This window comes from Balaenoptera acutorostrata, chromosome 2, assembly GCF_949987535.1.
Source record: "Balaenoptera acutorostrata chromosome 2, mBalAcu1.1, whole genome shotgun sequence".
NCBI classification, from domain to species: Eukaryota; Metazoa; Chordata; class Mammalia; order Artiodactyla; family Balaenopteridae; genus Balaenoptera; species Balaenoptera acutorostrata.
The window spans coordinates 123830817-123850322 of NC_080065.1; the positions used below are offsets into that span (position 1 = coordinate 123830817).

Here is a 19506-nt window from a genome sequence, read left to right on the forward strand (position 1 = left end):
GAAGTTTGAGAATGGGATTTTAAAGATTTTAATTTTCTTCTTTATAACTATCTGTATTGTCCAAATTCTCTACAAAAACCATATGCTGTAACTGCTAACTTTTTTGAGTTCTATTTATCAGGCACAATGCTTTCACATGGATTATCTCATTCCTTGTGAGGTAGGTGCTCCACCTTTTCATGTTACAGATGTAGATAGTGAGCCCCAGAGAGGTTAAGCCCAAGGTCACGTAGCTAGTGAAGAATTAAATGAATTATGAATGTATTTGCACACAGTAGGGGCACAGTAGTACTTGGCACACAGTAGGGGCTCAGTAAATGAGGGTTATTATTACAATTATTGTACAGTACTCATCACACTGCACTGTTCTTATTGACTGTCTTGTCAGTTCCCCTGCTCTGATGTGTAAAAGGCTTGAAAATAGGATCTGCAAATAGGATTACCTTGGAATCTCCCACATCCAGCACAGTGTCTTGGAGAGCCAGCACTCATCAGATGCTTTTGGAAAGAGTGAGTGAATGAATTAACAGACAAATTTCCACAGCCCTACAAATATATTTTCCCAACTACTTTGGATGGGTAGCTGTTTCCTTATCCCAACTGGATTGCACATGAGTTCAAGGACCAGTCTCTCCTTTCCTCCAGCCCCCATTATGGTATGCAGCAGACCGATAACACAAGCAGGTGCTCAAATGCTGTGGTTGACTATGGACCCTCCCCCCTCAGCTCTGTGGCAGATCCCAGGCAGCATCCCCAAAATGGCTGGAGCTGGAACAGGTACCCGGTCCACAGCCTCACATAAATTATTTTTCTTCCAACTCCATGTCAAGTACACAGAGAGGCTGAGAGACTTGCCTGGGGGTCACATAGCATCTGGTGGCAGGGTTGCTGTGTCTCCTAGATCACCTGGCCTGTGCTCTTGTGTCTGTAACACCCCCAGTTCTATAAAATTCACAGTATGAGACGATGGGAAAAGAGAAAAGTTTTAAGTTAAAATGTTTAATCATGATCCAAGAGGCTAAGGGGACTTTGGGACAGTAGCAGGAAGAAAGCAAGGCCCATATGCTCCAGCTCCTGAGGCTCAAATGTTCTGTAGGATCCCCGGGCAGGCAGTAGGTTCCCATCCCCCATTCAGAGGAGGAGACAAGGGGCCAAGAGTCTTGCTCCAGCTTTCCTCACCATGAGGAATGTCTTTCTAGGTTGCTTCAGAACACCCAGCCCTGCCTACCTGGAGAATGCAAGAAAGCGTGACTGATTTGTTAGAGCCTGGGTGATCCCGGTGGGCAGAAGAAAGGAGTAAGGAGAGAGCCTGGTAGAGCTGGACACCACCAGAAGATATGGCTAAAGTCCTAAGAGGGGCAGCCTGAGTCAGAAGTGAAGGGAATGACTCTGGCGGTCCAGTGGTTAGGACTCTGAGCTTTCACTGCCAAGGGCCCAGTTCAATCCCTGGTCGGGGAACTAAGATCCCAAAAGCCAAGTGGCACGGCCAAAAACAACAACAACAAAACATAACAAAACAAAAAAAGAAGTGAAGGGAATGAGAACTAGGCTAGTCAGCTTCTACTGTGGCCTAATCTGGAGTCGACTGGAGGTGTTGGGTGGGGTCAGGGTTGCCATGCTGTGTACCGAACCTCCTTCCTGATGCTGTCCTTTCCTCACCCCTTGCAGGCTGCAGGTCAGCTGGGTGTGGTAGAGGGGAAGAGAGCCCCCAGGGAAGTCCAGCTACCAGAGGCTCAGGAGCAGAATCAAGGTAAGTGTAAAGGAGAAAAGAGAGGGCACCCAGGGCTGTGGCCTCAGAGCAGGGTTTTTGTTCTGTGGAAAAAATAAAATGGAGTCAGCTCCACCCTTTTCACCACCTTAGCCTCAGTCAAGGCCTGTCCTCCTCCCCTGAGGTGTCCGCTAGAGGTCTAAAGGATTCATGACCACAAGGAGTTCAACGCCCCCATCCAACCTCTTGCCTGCCTTGTCTGGGTTTCCCCCAGCTAGTCCAGTAAAGGTAGGAGGGGTGTAACAGAGGAGGCCCTACCTGGCGTTCCATCGGGGAAAAGGTAGAGGCTGTCCAGTCCTGGGAGAAGAGTTGGCTGTGAAAATGCATCTTAGCTGCAATGGCCTCCACTGAGGAGAGGAGAGAAGGAAGACTGAAAGCAGGCAGATGCTGGAGATCTCTCAGGCTCCCAAAGAAGGAAAGGGTATGTCTCAGGGACCCTGGGATATACAAGGGTGGGTGGGTGGCAGCTGGGAATGGGATATTATCTCATTCTGCTTGCTATTCCTTGAGCTGAAGAGTGTCCCTAGGGCCCAGGCAAGTGAAGAGGCAGCTTGGCTGGGGATGGGGGTGGGTCACTCAGAGAATGGGAGAAGGCAGAAAGGCCCAGGCTGGGGAGATGTAAGCCTGTGCTGAGGAGGGGGCTGCTCTGTCTGCAGGAGATGGATGGAACCAGTGGTCCACAGAGCTGACCCTTTCCCTCTCCCTGGGTCAAGCTGAGCCAGCCATGGGGGCTGGGAGCAGGTGGAGAGCACTCACTGAGGCAGGGGTTTCGGGAGAAGGACTCTTCCAGACGCTCACACTCCTCCTGCAGATTGCCACTGCCTCGGCAGGTGCAGCTTAAGGCAACACTGGCATTGACATTGCTGACAAAGTTGGGAGTCATGGCAGTCCCTACGGGGTGAAAAGAGGATTGTCAGTGCCTAAGCCAACCCTACCTTCAGCTCCCATCCTCTCCCACCTGTCTCAGGACCACTCCATGGGGGTTCAGTCTCCAGAGCATTTTCACCCCCCCAAGGCTGGCCAACCTGTAGGTTTCCTAAACATGCCCCCCAGCCTCACCAATCAGCCCCATGTATGCTCGCAGACATTTGGACTGCTCTGTTGCACAGGTCCCTAGGATGTCCATGGGATGGCAGTGGGTCTGAAAATCCGCCAGGCGCGATCTGGAAGAAGGGAAATTTTAAGAGTCCCTGTTGATGGTCTGGCCTGCAGCCTTCACCTTGCCACAGTGTCACCTTGCTGCCCCTTTAGTTGAGATGTCCATCTTCATGCCAAATCTGCCTCTGCCTTTTTCAGAGCCTGGCCCATGGCTTCCTCCTCAGTGAAGCCTGCTCCTGTCACAATTAAATGCACCATCACCCCAGCCTCCACAGCATATCACTTTGAATTTGGGCTCCACAATCCCTAATTATGAGATCTCAGGCAGTTTCTTTAGCCTCAATTTCCTTGACAGTAAATAGAGATGAAAATAACACTACCTTGTGGATTTTTGTGAGGATGAAGTAAGAGAATACATGTATAGCATTTAACACAGTGCCTGGTATACAGTGAGTGTTCAGTAAATGTTAGATATTATTATTTTTAACACTCATACTAAAATAGGTAAAGCTGGTTATCTTCAGGGGATGGAATTATGAGTATATTTTTGTGTGTATATTTGTGCACCTTTCCTTACATTTTGCCTTGTGTTAGATTGGTGGTTTACTTATCTGTCATCCCCACTCAGTTGCAAACTCCTTGAAGGAAGGGAGAGTATCTTAGTCATCTAGCCCAGCTCTTGTTATGTAACAGTAATAGTAATATTGGATTGGCCAAAAAGTTCGTTCGGGTTTTTTACATAAAAACCCAAACGAACTTTTTGGCCAACCCATAGCTCCCAGCATAATAACAGGCAGCATAACAGAGCCTTTAGGAGCACAGGCTCTAGGCCAGACTTCCTATGAAGGAAATCCAAACCTCATTAACAAACCTGACTTACTACCTAGGTGAATTTGAGCAAGTTATTTAACCTTTCTCTGCTGTGGTTTCTTCATCTGTAAACTGAGGATGATAAAAAAATAGTAATAGGGCTTCCCCGGTGGCACAGTGGTTAAGAATCTGCCTGCCAATGCAGGTGACACGGGTTCGAGCCCTGGTCTGGGAAGATCCCACATGCCGCGGAGCAACTAAGCCCGTGTGCCACAACTACTGAGCCTGCGCTCTAGAGCCCGCAAGCCACAGCTATTGAAGCCCACGTGCCACAACTACTGAAGCCTGTGCTTCGAGCCCATGCTCCACAACAAGAGAAGCCAGCACAATGAGAAGCCTGCACAATGCAACAAAGAGTAGCCCCCGCTCGCTGCAACTAGAGAAAGTCCACGTGCAGCAACAAAGACCCAATGCAGCCAAAAATAAATAAATAATTTTTTTAAAAAAAGTAATAATAGCAACTATCTTATAGGGTTCTTGTGAAGCTTAGATAAATTAATAGATGTTAAGTACTTAAAATAGTACTTAGCCCATAGTAAGTAAGTACTCAGTAAGTGTTAGTATTATGATTTTTGAGAGCTCCATGTAATATCTTACAGAAGAGGAAGCGGGACTCAGAGAGGTAAAGTAACTTGCCCAAGGTTACAGAGAAGTAAGTGGTAGAACCAGGTTGCAAAACAAGGTTGGTGTCTGATTTTGTTTACCTGGAGAGAAAAAAGACTGTTAAGAAATGCCCCCCAAATTATGGTAGATTACCTCCAGGTGATGGGTTTTGAGTGATATTTTAACACTTTTATATTTCCTAAAGTTTTTACACTCTTTCTATATAATTTTATTTTATTATATTTTATTGTTTTTAGAAAAGAGTTTCAGAAAGTATCCAGGGTAACTACATGGTAAGGTCGGTTCACGGTGCCTTGCGGCAGGGAGAGTGGTTCAGACCCAGCCCTGCCCAGGAAGGAGGCGCGGAAGGAGTGGTGTCCACCCCATCCGCCCGCACCCAGCACCCGGCACCTGCACAGCGGGTCGGACACGCATATGTGCCACAGCTCCAGGCAGTTGGGGGCCTCCGATGGCAGTGAGCAGCTGGGGGCGATGGTGTTGCGCCGGCGCTGCCCGCAACCCTGGTCGGTGGGCGCGCACGGACACAGCAGCAGGCCCTGAGCGTGGGGCTCCGACGCCTTCTCGAAGAAGGAGCGCAGCTGCCTTTGGCAAGTGTGGCGCTGGCAGCGGGACCCGGAGCACGCCTCCCCGTATGCCTTGCGCAGCCGGTCACACTTGTCATTAAGAGTGCACAGCATGGCGAACTTGAGGCAGAGGTCCGAGTCTGGGGGGAGAGGGGCACCAAGTCAGCGGTCCTCTCTGCAGACCTGCAGCCCAGCCTCCCCAGGAATCCCGGCAACCCTCTGATTTCACAAGGACGGTAGTGGGAAGGCACTCCTATCAGGGAGGACTGCCCCGAATAAGGCCTTTCCCTCTACCCACAAACAGTATCTGGTATTCGTGAGCCTCTCCCATCCTGCTCCTCTGCTTGCCTAGGTTTAAAAAAAAAAAAAGCCATATACATCTAACCAAACCCTTTCCTCAATCCTATGCAATGAGTGAGATCCCATGGTGGAAACTGTAACCAAGAGGCCCTACAACATTCTAAAGTACTTTCTGGGGAATTCCCTGGCAGTTCAGTGGTTAGGGCTCCCCACTTTCACTTCTGAAGCATTCCATCCCTGGTGGGGGAACTAGGATCCTGCAATCCTCCTGGTGCAGAAAAGTACTTTCTGGATTGTCCACAGCAGATGCAACCAAATTCTATTTAGGATTTTGGTTCTGCAACTGTCTATTCTGCCCATCTTTCATTGATTGATGCATGCATAAAACCCCCCATACTCTGAGTCTTGGGAAATTATGGTGATATTTCTATTAACAGAATATTCCAGCAGTCAGAACAATGGAGTAACTGGAATAGGTTATTCCCAGATTCCCTGTAACCTAGAGTTTGTCATACATAAATCTCTATGCTTTTCTCTCAAAATTCTAACACAGTACTGACTGTACAATAAAGCTCACATCTTTCTCAAAAAGAGAGTGCATGTGTGTGTTCCTTTCCAATTAATACAACAGCCTCACTTTCCTGAAAGACATGCATCATAGTCCTTGCCAGACAGATGGCTCCCCACCCTGAGTCACCCCCTGAGGAGTCACGCTCTCTCTCACCATTTTCCCTGCCCAACACCTCGCCCATCCCATTAGAATGGTTGAGAACAAGCAATTTCCTAGTCTTCAGGGACAAAAAGCTACTTTCCTGGCTGCCTCGAATTAGGGTAAATACTCCATTTCAGCACTTTTTTTTCTGGGACTGCTGCCACTCCCACCAAACCCTTTGTAGAGATCCACCTTTTGCAACCAGGGAGCTCTAATGGGCTCTCTTGGAATACCTCCCTAATAACTATTGCTCTGTGTTGACTTGTGAGACTAGATCATGCGGCATAGCTCAGACTCTCACCCTGAGAGTGCTTCTTTAGCTACCTGGCAGGCTAGAACTCTCCCCCTTCATTCTCCCAGCTTGTGTTCCCCACCAGCCACCCTTCCCTCAGGGTCCAGGCCCTCCCATATCCCAGCCCCAGCTTGCCTTCCACACCTGGTTTGAGCATGTTCAGTTTGCTGAGATTCATTTTCCAGGGTTTTCTGGTCACTGTGTCTTCATAGGGAGAGACATCCAGCTCATAGTCACCTAGAGACAAGATGGGGAGCACCAGAATCCTGAGGATGGGGCTGGGGGTGGGAGCAGGAGGGATTGAGGCTGCTGGAGAAAAAGAAAAGGCACAGTCTCTACCTAAATAGCTGCACGCTGGGCAGAGGAGAGAAAAAGAACAGGGCCATAAAGGTATAGGCTAGGCTTGACAAACAAACTGGGTTTAATGATAAGAATAATAAAGCTACTGTTTGTTGAGCACACTGTGTACTGGGCACTATGGTGCAAGTAGAAAAAAAATATATATATATACATACAATTTCACTTAGTCTTCATAGAAGTCTTTGGGTAGGTAAAGGGAAACTGAGGATAAGAGAGGTTAATGCACTTGCTCAAGTTCACATAAACTAGTAAATGGAGCCGGGATTTGAAACCTGGATTACCTGACTTCACAGTCTCTGCTCCTAACTACTACAAATATTGCCTGTAGGCACATAAGCAGGCAAGGGGACTCTGTCTTGTTTTCTCTTGCTATTGGAGAAGGGGCAGTGGTGGACTCTGTTCCAGGCCTGACCACTTGGCTATGGAGATGCATTGCATGCTGAGGTGATGCAAATGAGACTAGGTCTGGAACTGAACCTGACTGAGAAAAGCAGAGAAGGGAGAGAAATGATCTGAAAGGAAACACATCTCTTTCAAACACCCCATCGGGCTGTGGGCTCCTTAAGACCTTATAAAATCACTAGGTCTTATAAAATCACTGCATACACAACATTGTTAACCAACTATACTTCAATTAAAAAAACAAGATCACTGCATAGCTCATACGCATGGTAGGTGCTCAATAAATGTTGAAGACAGAGGTGAGCTTGCAGGGATGTCACCCAATAGGCCTTTGTGAATATGTCTTTAGGAGGGAAGGGATATAGATGATATCAAGCAAACAGGAAAGGATGGTTTGGATGCTTGTAAAGACCTGGGAGCTCCCAAGGGAAAAGAGGGGGAGACAAGAGGATTCAGGGAGAAGTCTCAGTGGAAGTTCTAAAAGAGAAGTGATTAGGATGAGGAGTGGAAATCAGGGAACAAGGAGAGTTTGTTTCCAATTGCTTGCTGTGGGAGGATTATACAACCTCACCTGTTGCCTTGTGACTTTTAGGTCCCCATGAGAGGACTGTACTTTCCCACGCTACTGTAAGGCTTGGCCATGTGACTTGCTTTGGCCTTCGGATTGTGAGCTAAAGAGGCAAAATCACCTCTAAGTTTCAAGAACTATCATGTGATCCTGCTTGGCTCTTTTCCATCTACCATCCTGGATCCTCAAATGAAGAAGACAGGTGGAGCAAAGACAAAACCAACTCATGGGACTTCCCTGGTGGCGCAGTGGTTAAGAATCCGCCTGCCAATGCAGGGGACACGGGTTCGATCCCTGGTCCAGGAAGATCCCACATGCTGTGGAGCAACTAAGTCCGTGCGCCACAACTACTGAGCCTGCGTTCTAGAGCCCGCGAGCCACAACTACTGAAGCCCGCATGCCTAGAGCCCGTGCTGCGCAACAAGAGAAGCCAGCGCAATGAGAAGCCCGCGCACCGCAACGAAGACCCAACACAGCCAAAAATAAATAAATAAATAAATAAATGAATAAATAAATAAATAACAAAATTGTCCTCCAAAGCCAACTCATGGAAGCCCACAGCAGATGTGTAACATGAACAAAAGATATATTTTTGTTGGTGAAAGCCAGAGATTTGGGGTTGGTTGCATAATGTAGCAAATTCTTATTAAAAACATAATTGGTCATATAATGGAATCTAAAAATATAAAATGGTTCTGATGCACCTAGGGGCAGGACAGGAATAAAGACGCAGACATAGAGAGTGGACTTGAGGACACGGGGAGGAGGAAGGGTAATCTGTGATGCAGTGAGAGAGTAGCATTGACATATATACACTACCAAATGTAAAATAGCTAGCTAGTGGGAAGCAGCTGCATAGCACAGGGAGATCAGCTCAGTGCTTTGTGACCACCTAGAGGGTTGGGACAGGGAGGGTGGGAGGGAGACACAAGAGGGAGGGGATATGGGGATATATGTATACATATAGCTGATTCACTTTGTTATACAGCAGAAACTAACATAACATTGTAAAGCAATTATACTCCAATAAAGATGTTAAAAAATGTAATTGGTATCTAGAAATGGAGTGCTGAAGTAACAAAAAAAGATCTAAAATAAATGGTATTGGCTTTGGGACTAGGTAGTGGGTGGTGAATAAGCTGTTACTGGGGGCTGGGAAGATGGCAGCCCTCATTATGCAGTGGCAAAGCATTTGGTAAAATCGTTGCCTGCAATAACTTGGAAGGAAGATGATGTACTGAGTGAGCTTGTGCTTTAAGGGGAAGAAGCTGAGAAGCTGAAGATTACTAATATGTCTTGATTGCTGATAGCCACACTTGGCATGGTACTACGAGAAAGATATAAGCTCAGAGAACTGACCAGTTTACACACAGAGAGGAAACAGAAAAGAAAGAATACAGAAATTCTAGGACCTGCAAAATTAAGAAATGCAACTCCTTCTCATATTCAAATGGTAAAAGGTAAAATTGAAAAATTCATTGAGTAATAAGGTCGATTACAACTCAGCCTTGGGGCAAAGACCAATTCAAGTTTGTGGCTATCATGCCCTTTGTGGAGATCTCTCTGTTAAGACAGTATCCAATAAATCCTGCCTGTTGGACAAATGTTCTCAGGGAAAAAAGACTAAGATAGTGGCTCTCCCACAGAAGCTTGATAAGGGCAAGGTACCTCTAATTAGGTCTCAAAAGAGATGTATGTCTTGAAAGGGATTATAGGAAAGGCTACTGGCACATGAGGTGACAGAAATCAGACATAAAACGCAATTATGTTTTGAGAGAGTTGTACTGCTAAGAGCCACCAGCCTGGATTAAAAGAGACTCTATTTGAGACTTAAGATGCTCCAACATTCCTCAGGTAGGAAGCAAGTGGAGAATGCTACTCAGTCCCTAAGGAGGTCATAGTCTCCAATGCCCTTTCCAGATGTAGCCCAAGAAAATAATGGAAAACGAAGGACATCCCAGGGGGCTGGGAAACTCCTGGGCTTTTTGCTCCCCAATGAGCAAAAGCAGGGCCTTATTAAAGAGCAATCCCTACTCCCAGAGAAGACGGCCCTTGCAACAATTGTGTGGCAGGACTTCAGAACTGCTGTGAATCAACATCTGCTGTGTGCTTCCCATTACTCCTCTTTCTGAGAGAGTTTGTTGTGCTTCTCCTGTCCCCATTCCATTATTATATATTGAGTATAGATGGGAAGCAGATGACTTTTTTTTTTTTAATTTATCTATTTATCTGTATTTTTGGCTGTGTTGGGTCTTCATTGCTGTGCGCAGGCTTTCTCTAGTTGCAGCGAGCGGGGCTACCCTTCATTGAGGTGCACGGGCTTCTCTTGTTGCAGAGCATGGACTCTAGGCGTGCGGGCTTCAGTAGTTGTGGCATGCGGGCTCTAGAGTGTAGGCTCAGTAGTTGTGGTGCAGGGGCTTAGTTGCTCTGCGGCATGTGGGATCTTCCCGGACCAGGGCTCGAACCCCTGTCCCCTGCATTGGCAGGTGGATTCTTAACCATTGTGCCACCAGGGAAGCCCAGCAGATGACTTTTTAGTGCATAGGTTTCTAGATTAAGAGAAACCACATCCAGACCTGATATAGAAATTATCACAAGATCCTAGACTTGGAGCCTGATGTCCTGCTTAGATGGAATTCTTAGGCACCTTCCTTAGAAAGTGAGTAGGTATATTTTGCTTGTGAAAGGGAGGGAAATGAATGACCAACTGGTGGACTATGGTAGATTGCATTATTGTTTACAATTATTTTTGTCCTCCCTGTAAGACTATGCATCCTCATTTACTGCCATGTGATTTTTCAGTGTCCCCTGTGGGAGGAGTATACTTCCCCTTCCCACTGATGTCAGGTTTGACCACGTGATTTGCTTTGTCAATGGAATGTGAGCAGAAGTATTTTATGTAACATCTGAGCAGAAGCTTTTAAAGGCATCAAATGGTTCTGCCATTGCTCATTTCCCTCTGCCATGAGAAGGGAACATCCCAGGTAGAGGCTGTACTGGATCCCAGAATGAAGAGGACACATAACACAGCTAACACAGAACATGAGCAAGAACTTAACTTTTGTTTTACAAGACCCTGTTGTGTTACTGCAGCATAGTCTAGTAAAAGCTGACTGATACAGAAAGGGATCTCAAGAGTCAGAGGAAGCTCCTCTCTTTGGCTCTTCCAGTGCCTTCCGTCTTTTACCATCTCGTCTGGTTAATGAATATCCTCTCTGTTAAAGGCTGGACCAGGACACTGCCTCCCAGTCTCTCTGAACCTATGGATTATGTTGTATTTGCAGCCTGTTTATGAGTTAAGACCATTTCCCTCCATTTCCTCTCCATATCCGTCTGTTCCAGGAGCTCCCCATGTTGGGCCTTAGCCTGGTTCAGAGACCTTCCAAGAGGCAGCTACATGTTTCCAGATAAAAAAAAGGGGGAAGTAGTGAGAAGGGAGGGCAGTACTGTGGGGCCCAAAAGCATACTGCCAATTCCTCCTTCCATTTTTTACTGACGTCAAATGCAGAGCTTCATTATCATCCCTGTCAGAATCTACCATGTGGCCCATATCCAGCAGGATTAAAAAACAACTCCCAAGAGCCATCTTCCCTAGCTTAACCCACTCTAGGATAGGGGCCTCACCAAGGCTACGGGCAGGGTGAACGGTCCAGTAGATGTCCAGGCAGGTAGCTTGGTTCTTCATGTGCCGATGGCATGTGCAGCTCATCAGAGAGCTATTCCTGAGCTGCTGTGCTGCCTCCATGCAGTCCTCAGGGACCGAAGGCTCCTCTGCAGGTGATGAGGTGCTTATACTAGAGGCACAGGAATTCAAGTAGTGGTAGGTAGCATTGCAAGTGGGATCGGCCTGGCACTTCCTCCTGGCCTGGATACAGCTGTTCATGAGCCGGCCTTCTGTGGGGAGGTGGTCCCCTATGGAGGGAGAGAGACCAAATGAGGCTCACATAAGGTCAGAGTAGCTGTCTGGGAGAACCTAGTCATAAGGTAGGGTGGGGGGATTCTGGATGAAATCTTTAGCAGGAAAGTCTTGGGGTGGCACAAAGGCCTTTAGCGGGGAGAAAGAAGTCCAGTAGGAGTAGAGGGTCTGCAGCTGTCACAATCTGGACAGAAGAGATCAGGCTCAAGAAGAGGTGGGGGTTTGATGAAGACAAGCTGCTCAGCCTCCTGGGAGGGGGAGGGGGACATTATTTGAAGCTGAGCCTGATGGCCCAGCCAGGCACTGGGAAGAGGGCCCTGAGCAGAGCTATGCCATGGACAGGGCTAGCATCATAACCAGAGAGTTGAGAATGTGCATGGGAGTGCTAAATGACAGTTAGCAACAACTCTGAGTCTTCCATTAAAAGTCACTTAAGGGGGGCTTCCCTGGTGGCGTAGTGGTTGAGAATCTGCCTGCCAATGCAGGGGACACGGGTTCGAGCCCTGGTCTGGGAAGATCCCACATGCCGCGAAGCAACTAGGCCCGTGAGCCACAACTACTGAGCCTGTGCGTCTGGAGCCTGTGCTCCGCAACAAGAGAGGCCGCGATAGTGAGAGGCCCGCGCACCGCGATGAAGAGTGGCCCCCCGCTTGCCGCAACTAGAGAAAGCCCTCGCACAGAAACGAAGACCCAACACAGCCATAAATAAATAAATTAATTAAATAAAATTTAAAAAAAAAAAAAAAAGTCACTTAAGGGGAATTCTCTGGCGGTCCAGTGGTTAGGACTCGGCACTTTCACTGCCAGGGCCCAGGTTTGATCCGTGGTCAGGGAATGAAGATCCTACAAGCTGCGCAGCGTGGCCAAAAAAAAAAAAAGTCAATTAAAAATACCTTACAGTGGGAACTGGTTGGGGTTGGGGTGGGGGGCTTTTATAGATTCTGTCACTCACTCAGGAATATCAAGGTTGGTTATAGTTCAGCTCTGGAGAAAGGCCCTGCACCCTAGGACTTAGGGTCCCTATCAGGTGGTAATAGCACACCATCATCCCCCAGTTTTTCAAGGCAGAACATCTAGGAGTCATTCTGAATTCTTCTCTTTCCTTCTCATTCTATGTTCAATCCATTAAGTCCTGTCAACTCCACTACATATCTGGAATCTGTCCACTTCTCTCCACATCTATCACCATCTCCTTAGCTCAAGCCACCATCAACTCTTGTCTGAACTAGTTGAGAGTCCTTATTGGTCTCAGTGATTCCACCTTCCAAATTCATTCTACCATACCATTCAGCCATCTTTTTTTGCTTTCCAGCTTTATGGAGATATAATTGACATACAACATTGTTTAAGCTTTCGGTATACAACATGATGATTTATGTATATATTGTAAAATGTTACCACAATAAGATTAGATGTGTTAACAATAAGATGTGTTAAAATTAATACATCCTTCACTTCACATAATTACCTTTCTTTTTGTTGTTGCATTCATCTTTTTTAAGAACTTTTTTAGGTTGGAAAACATTTTTATTGGGGTAAAATTCATGCCTGGCGATCATTCTGAAATGTATAGAAATAGCAAATCACTATGTTGTACACCAGGAACATAGTACTGTAGGTCAATTATACTTCAAAAACAAACTCATAGGAAAATAAATCAGATTTGCAGTTACCAGAGGCAGAGGGTGGGGAGGGAGAACTGGATGAAGGTAGTCAAAAGGTACAAACTTTACTTTAAAAAGAAAAAGAGAAAGAAAAAAATTCATGCAACATAAAATTAATTATCTTAAAGGGTACAGTTAAATGGCATTTAGTACATTCACCATGCTATACAACCATCACTTCTAATTCCGATTCATTTTCATCACCCTAATAGGAAGCCCATACCCATTAAACAGTCACTTTCCATTCTCCCTTTCCCCTAGTATCTGGCAACCACTAGTCTGCTTTCTGTCTCTACACATTTACCTATTCTAGTATTTCATGTAAATAGAACCATAAAATATATACTCTTTTGTATGTAGCTTCTTTCACCTAACATGCTGTTTTCAAGGCTCATCCACATTGTGGCATATATCAATATTTCATTCTTTCTTATGAATAATATTTAATTGTATGGATATACCATATTTTGTTTACCTAAACATTAGTTGATGTACATTTGGGTTGTTTCCACCTTTTGGTTATTGTGAACAGTGTTAAGTGAAGAATAATGTACAAGTATTTGCTTGAATACCTGTATTCATTTCTCTTGGGTGTATACGCAGGAGTGGAATTACTGGGTCATACGTAATTCTATGTTTAACTTTTTGATGAACCACCAAATTGTTTTCCACAGTGGCTGTCCCATTTTACATTCCTACTAGCAATGCATGAGGGTGGTTCCAATTGCTCTACATACTTGCCAACTCGTGTTTTCTGTTTTTTGCTCTGTTTTTATAGCCATCCTTGTGGGTGTGAGGTAGTATCTCACTGTGGTTTTCACTTGCATTTCTCTAATAACTAATGATATTGAGCATATTTTCATGTGTTTGTTAGCCATTTGTATATCATGTTTGGTAATAAATTAATTAAAGTATAACATATAGAAAAATACATAAATCAAAAGTATATAGTTTAATTTCAAATTATATACACCTGTGTAACCAGATCCCCAGGTAAAGAACCAGAACATTACCAGCACCCCAGAAGCCATCTGCCAGTCACCATCTTCCCAACGAAGCAAATATAATACAATATCCTGATTTCTAACATTAGCAATTTGTTTTGCCTGTTTTTCAATCATACAACATGTGCTTTTGGTGTTTTGGCTTCTTTTGCTCAATATTACGTTTCTGAAATTCACCCACACTGATAAGTATAGTTGTAAATAGCTTATTTTCACTGCTGTATAGCAATCCATTGTGTGAATATAACATAATTCTAATACTGACTAGCATTATATGGGATCATCTCTTAAAAACTGCAAATCAGATGATCTCATTTCTCTGCTTAAATCCCTCCAACAGCTTCCATTGAACTTAGGTTAAGATCTAGTTTATGTGCCTTGGTTTACAAAGCCTTGTAAAGACCTGGTCCCTGCCTACCTCTCTAATCTTACCTCCTAGCTCTCTCTTCCTCTCCCACTTCCCTCCATCTGCACTGGCCTTCTTTCTGTTTTGCATGCTCTTCCACCTGATCTTCACATGGCTGGGCCCTTCCGGTCATTCAGTGTCATCTCACAAAGGCCATCCCCAACCAACCAATGTAAAATAGCCCCCCAGCTACTCTAACACACTGTTGTTCCAATTCTCTGCATAGCACTTATCACCACTCGATAGTTTTTTACTTCATTTTTTATTATCTCCCCGGCTAGACTTCCATGTCTATCTTGTCACTACTCTGTTGCCAGTGCCTAGAACAGGGCTTGTTCTTTGTAAGCTCCTACTAATATTTAAAAAATGACCACATAACAGAGACATTTTGTGAGCCACCCTGATAACTTCTCTGGGCCCCTTCTCTCTACTTATAATCAAAGAGTCCCAAAATTAGGAGGGGCCTCTGAGTTTAGGTAGTCCAACCTTCTCTTCCAATCACATAATAATCAATTAGATTACTTATTAAAATGCAGATTTCTGAGCCCTAGCACGAACTACCAAATCAGAACCTCTGGTGATAAAGCCTGGGAATCTGAATTTTAGTAAGTTTACTGGAGAGAATGATGTAACCTAAAGTTTGAGAGTTGGTGCCATATCCAATGTGTAAAAAAAGACAGGATCGGGCTTCCCTGGTGGCGCAGTGGTTGGGAGTCTGCCTGCCAATGCAGGGGACACGGGTTCGAGCCCTGGTCTGGGAGGATCCCACATGCCGCGGAGCGACTAGGCCTGTGAGCCACAACTACTGAGCCTGCACGTCTGGAGCCTGTGCTCCGCAACAAGAGAGGCCGCGATAGTGAGAGGCCTGCGCACCGCGATGAAGAATGGCCCCCGCTTGCCACAACTGGAGAAAGCCCTCGCACAGAAGCGAAGACCCAACACAGCCAAAAATAAATAAATAAATAAAAATAAATGTACTAAAAACCAGCCTCTCAACCTCAGCCTGTAATATTCTCTAGGGCCGTTCCGTCAGAGTTCCCCATGGGGTTGACTAAGGCCTTTGTTAAGACTACATCATAGTTCAGTTTCTCCTTCTGTCCAATCTTAAAAAAAAAAAAAAAAAAAAAAAAAGACAGGATCAGTAGTACTGATTTTTCCTTTTGCTTCAGGTTCCAATATGCCTCAGCATGGCATTATTACTCTTTTAATTTAAAAATTTGGTATTTTGTTCATAATGGATTTTTGGTATTAATTTTGATTTTTAAAAAGGGGGTTGGGGCTTCCCTGGTGGCGCAGTGGTTGAGAATCTGCCTGCCAATGCAGGGGACACGGGTTCGAGCCCTGGTCTGGGAAGATCCCACATGCCACGGAGCAATTGGGCCCGTGAGCCACAATTGCTGAGCCTGTGCGTCTGGAGCCTGTGCTCCGCAACGAGAGGCCGCGATAGTGAGGGACCCGCACACGGCGATGAAGAGTGGTCCCCGCTTGCCACAACTAGAGAAAGCCCTCGCACAGAAATGAAGACCCAACACAGCCATAAATAAATAAAATAAAACAAATAATAATAATAATAAAAAATTTAAAAAAAAAAAAGGGGGTTGGATTAAACCAGAGTTTCTCAATGCACGGGATGGGGAAGAGAGAGGATGGGCCCTTTTGGGGGTGTATCAGAATTTCCAAAGGGAATGTGTGGTTCAAAAAAGCATATTTACAGACCTACTAGAGAATGGACTTGAGGATACGGGGAGGGAGAAGGGTAAGCTGGGACAAAGTGAGAGAGTGGCATGGACATATATACACTACCAAACGTAAAATAGATAGCTAGTGGGAAGCAGCCGCATAGCACAGGGAGATCAGCTCGGTGCTTTGTGACCACCTAGAGGGGTGGGATAGGGAGGGTGGGAGGGAGGGAGACACAAGAGGAAAGAGATATGGGGACATCTGTATATGTATAACTGATGCACTTTGTTATAAAACAGAAACTAACACACCATTGTAAAGCAATTATACTCCAATGAAGATGTTAAAAAAATCACATAAAAAAAGCATATTTGACAATTTCATATGTGGAAGATGAACAAAAAAACTTTTTTTAATGCAACTAGTTTTTTTATTAAATTTTTAATTTTATATTGGAGTATAGTTGATTAACAATGTGTTAGTTTCAGGTGCACAGCAAAGTGATTCAGTTATACATATACATGCATCTATTCTTTTTCAAATTCTTTTCCTATTTAGGCTGTTAAATAATATTGAGCAGAGTTCCCTGTGCTATACAGTAGGTCCTTGTTGGTTATCCATTTTAAATATAGCAGTGTGCACATGTCAATCCCAAACTCCCAAACTATTCCTCCCTCCAACCCTTCCCACCTGCTAACCATAAGTTCGTTCTCTAAGTCTATGAGTCTGTTTCTGTTCTGTAAGTTCATTTGTATCATTAAAAAAATTCTGGGCTTCCCGGGTGGCGCAGTGGTTGAGAATCTGCCTGCCAACGCAGGGGACACGGGTTCGAGCCCTGGTCTGGGAAGATCCCACATGCCGCGGAGCGGCTGGGCCCGTGAGCCACAATTACTGAGCCTGCGCGTCTGGAGCCTGTGCTCCGCAACAAGAGAGGCCGCGACAGTGAGAGGCCCGCGCACCGCGATGAAGAGTGGCCCCCGCTTGCCGCAACTAGAGGAAGCCCTCGCACAGAAACGAAAACCCAACACAGCCAAAAAATAAATAAATAAATAAATAATAATTAAAAAAAAAATTCTGAAATTTCAAAATTTATTTAAGGAAGACAGAGTTTTATCTTTATCAAAAAGGGACATGGATTTAAACAGTTTGAGAAATGCTGAATGTTTAAGATGTTACTTCTGGTAGGTACCCAGAAAGTGCTTGCTGAAAGAAGCGTAGCAGGTCCAAGTCTCATTGCTTTAACTGGACTAAACATTGAGTCGTAACAATTTTCAAAAGTAAACCTCTCTCATTTCTAAGCTGATAGTTCACCAAGTCTGAGTAGTAGTAGATTTAAGGGCATTGCAGCTCAACAAAAGAAGGTGGGGGTCATGTTAAGTTTCATCATTAACAGGTGGTAACTTGTTCCACTAAATTGGTCATGAGGAAGGTATTTAAAGTTTACCCCTGATCCTGACATACAGCCATACTGTTAGGGTTAGTGAAATTTCCTGGGCAGTCCAATCAGATCGGTGATGTCTTGCTGCTCTGACTTACTAATGAAGTCAGTCTGGACAGACCAATACTTTCCTTCCTTCCTTCCATATCTGTCTCTCAGCCAAGATTGCACTTCTGCAGTCCTACTTTGTGGACTGAGGTCATGTGTAGATATGTGGTCTCTGACTCACGATTCCCTCCAGGCAGGCTCTGGACAGGAGCCCCACAATGAGATTCCATGCACCCATCCCACTCCCAAAGGCCACATGCATGCTCCTTGGGGGAATGGCATAGTTCTAAAACCCGGCCTTGAACTATGTATTCCACAAAACACCTATTGTGGATTTATAACACGGCAAGGCACTGTGCTGGGCAGCTTGCACGGAAAGGCCATCTTGCCCACTAGTGAGTTTTCTGCTCCAATTAAAATAATAATAAAGTATATCCTGAAGAGGGGGTTTGTTGATGGTGAGCAATATTCTCACCAATATTCACACAACCAAATAATGATGTTGGCAAGTTCTGGGAAGCAGTTTTCAACCTTAATTTGTGACGTCAGTTGTGTTTGTTTGTTTGTTTTTTCCGTGAAAGTGCAGAGTGCTAACCACTGGACGGCCAGGGAGTTCCCAATGACAAGTCAGTCCTAACAAAAACTTCTCCAGCTTCACCTGTACCTAGTATCCACTTCTGCAGTCCTTATATGGGGTGGAAGAGGTGAAGCCCACGTGGAGCAAAAGGCAGTCCTCCTTCTGACTCTCCCCGCCTCCTAGAGATGCTGTAGTGGTAGTGGCCTGGCTGCTGGCTGTTCTGCGACTGTATAGACGCACCTCAAAAGGGGGAAGAGGGGGAACCAGGAGCGAAGAGATGCTTGGGTGCCCTGGTCATGGCTGGCACTCAATCTACAAGTTCAGTCACTGGACTAGGCGTGGAACCCAGCCCCTTCCTGCCACCCTGGGCTTCCTCCTCCAGTTCCCCCGGCTCGGACAGACGGACGCCCCTTACCAGGGAGCAGTGCGGGGCCTGAGACCTCCCTGGGCACTGGTGCCAGGACCCCACCTACACGGTCACCACCACCACTCACCACCACCCCAGCCCCCGCCCCCTCCCGCCCCAGCCGGAGTGGGCTCCGCGGACGCACAGACGACACTCACCCGCTCGGAGCAGCAGCGGCAGCAGCAGCAGCAGGAGCGCAGGCAGCAGCGGTCGTGGGCTCGGGGGGCGTGCCATTGGCGGGGTGCGCACGCCGACTGTCGGCGTCCCAGGGCGCTCTGCCTGCACCAGACGCGGCGTGCTCTCTCCCCTCGCGCTGGAGCACTGCGAGCGGGGCTCCTCCGCCGGCGCCTCCCACCACCGCCTCCCGCCCCGCCCCGCCTCGCGCGCGCGGCGCCAACACGCTCCCACCCAGGGTCCCGGGCGCCGCCCTCCAACTTCGAAGTGGACGGACGCACCACGCCGACTCTCCTACTGGACCGGCAAGGCGGGGGTGAGGGCGAGCGAGGGCACGGGCCCCGGAGCGGCCGGTCTTTGGCTCTGAAGAGTGCTCCACCCCAGCCGGCCCACATGCTGTCGGCCGTCAACTTCGTTTAGAGGAGGACTTCTACCCAAGACAGTGTGGAAGCTGTCAATGGAAACTCGCCATCTCTGGGGTCCAGATATTTATTAAAAAAAAAAAAAAAATCCTGTCTCACTTTCCGGAATCCCCTCTACCACCAAGGAACAACCAACCCAAATGAAATAACAAAACTTGAACAAATGCACAAGGGCACTTGCGTTTCAAGTATATTTTTTCTTTTAGAATTTGCA

General features: G+C 46.3%; 1 protein-coding gene across 1 annotated transcript; it reads right to left on the reverse strand.

The window, feature by feature from the left end:
* Positions 1 to 1023: 1023 nt before the first annotated feature.
* Positions 1024 to 19008, reverse strand: GFRA3 (GDNF family receptor alpha 3). The gene is made up of 8 exons (XM_057541103.1): positions 18855 to 19008; positions 11182 to 11469; positions 6372 to 6464; positions 4751 to 5063; positions 2828 to 2931; positions 2525 to 2659; positions 2027 to 2115; positions 1024 to 1812 (listed from the first exon to the last, which is right to left on the reverse strand). The coding sequence occupies exons 1-8, from the start codon at positions 18928 to 18930 to the stop codon at positions 1723 to 1725; spliced, it is 1188 nt and encodes a 395-aa protein (XP_057397086.1). The 5' UTR covers positions 18931 to 19008; the 3' UTR covers positions 1024 to 1722.
* Between the last annotated feature and the right edge of the window lie 498 nt (positions 19009 to 19506).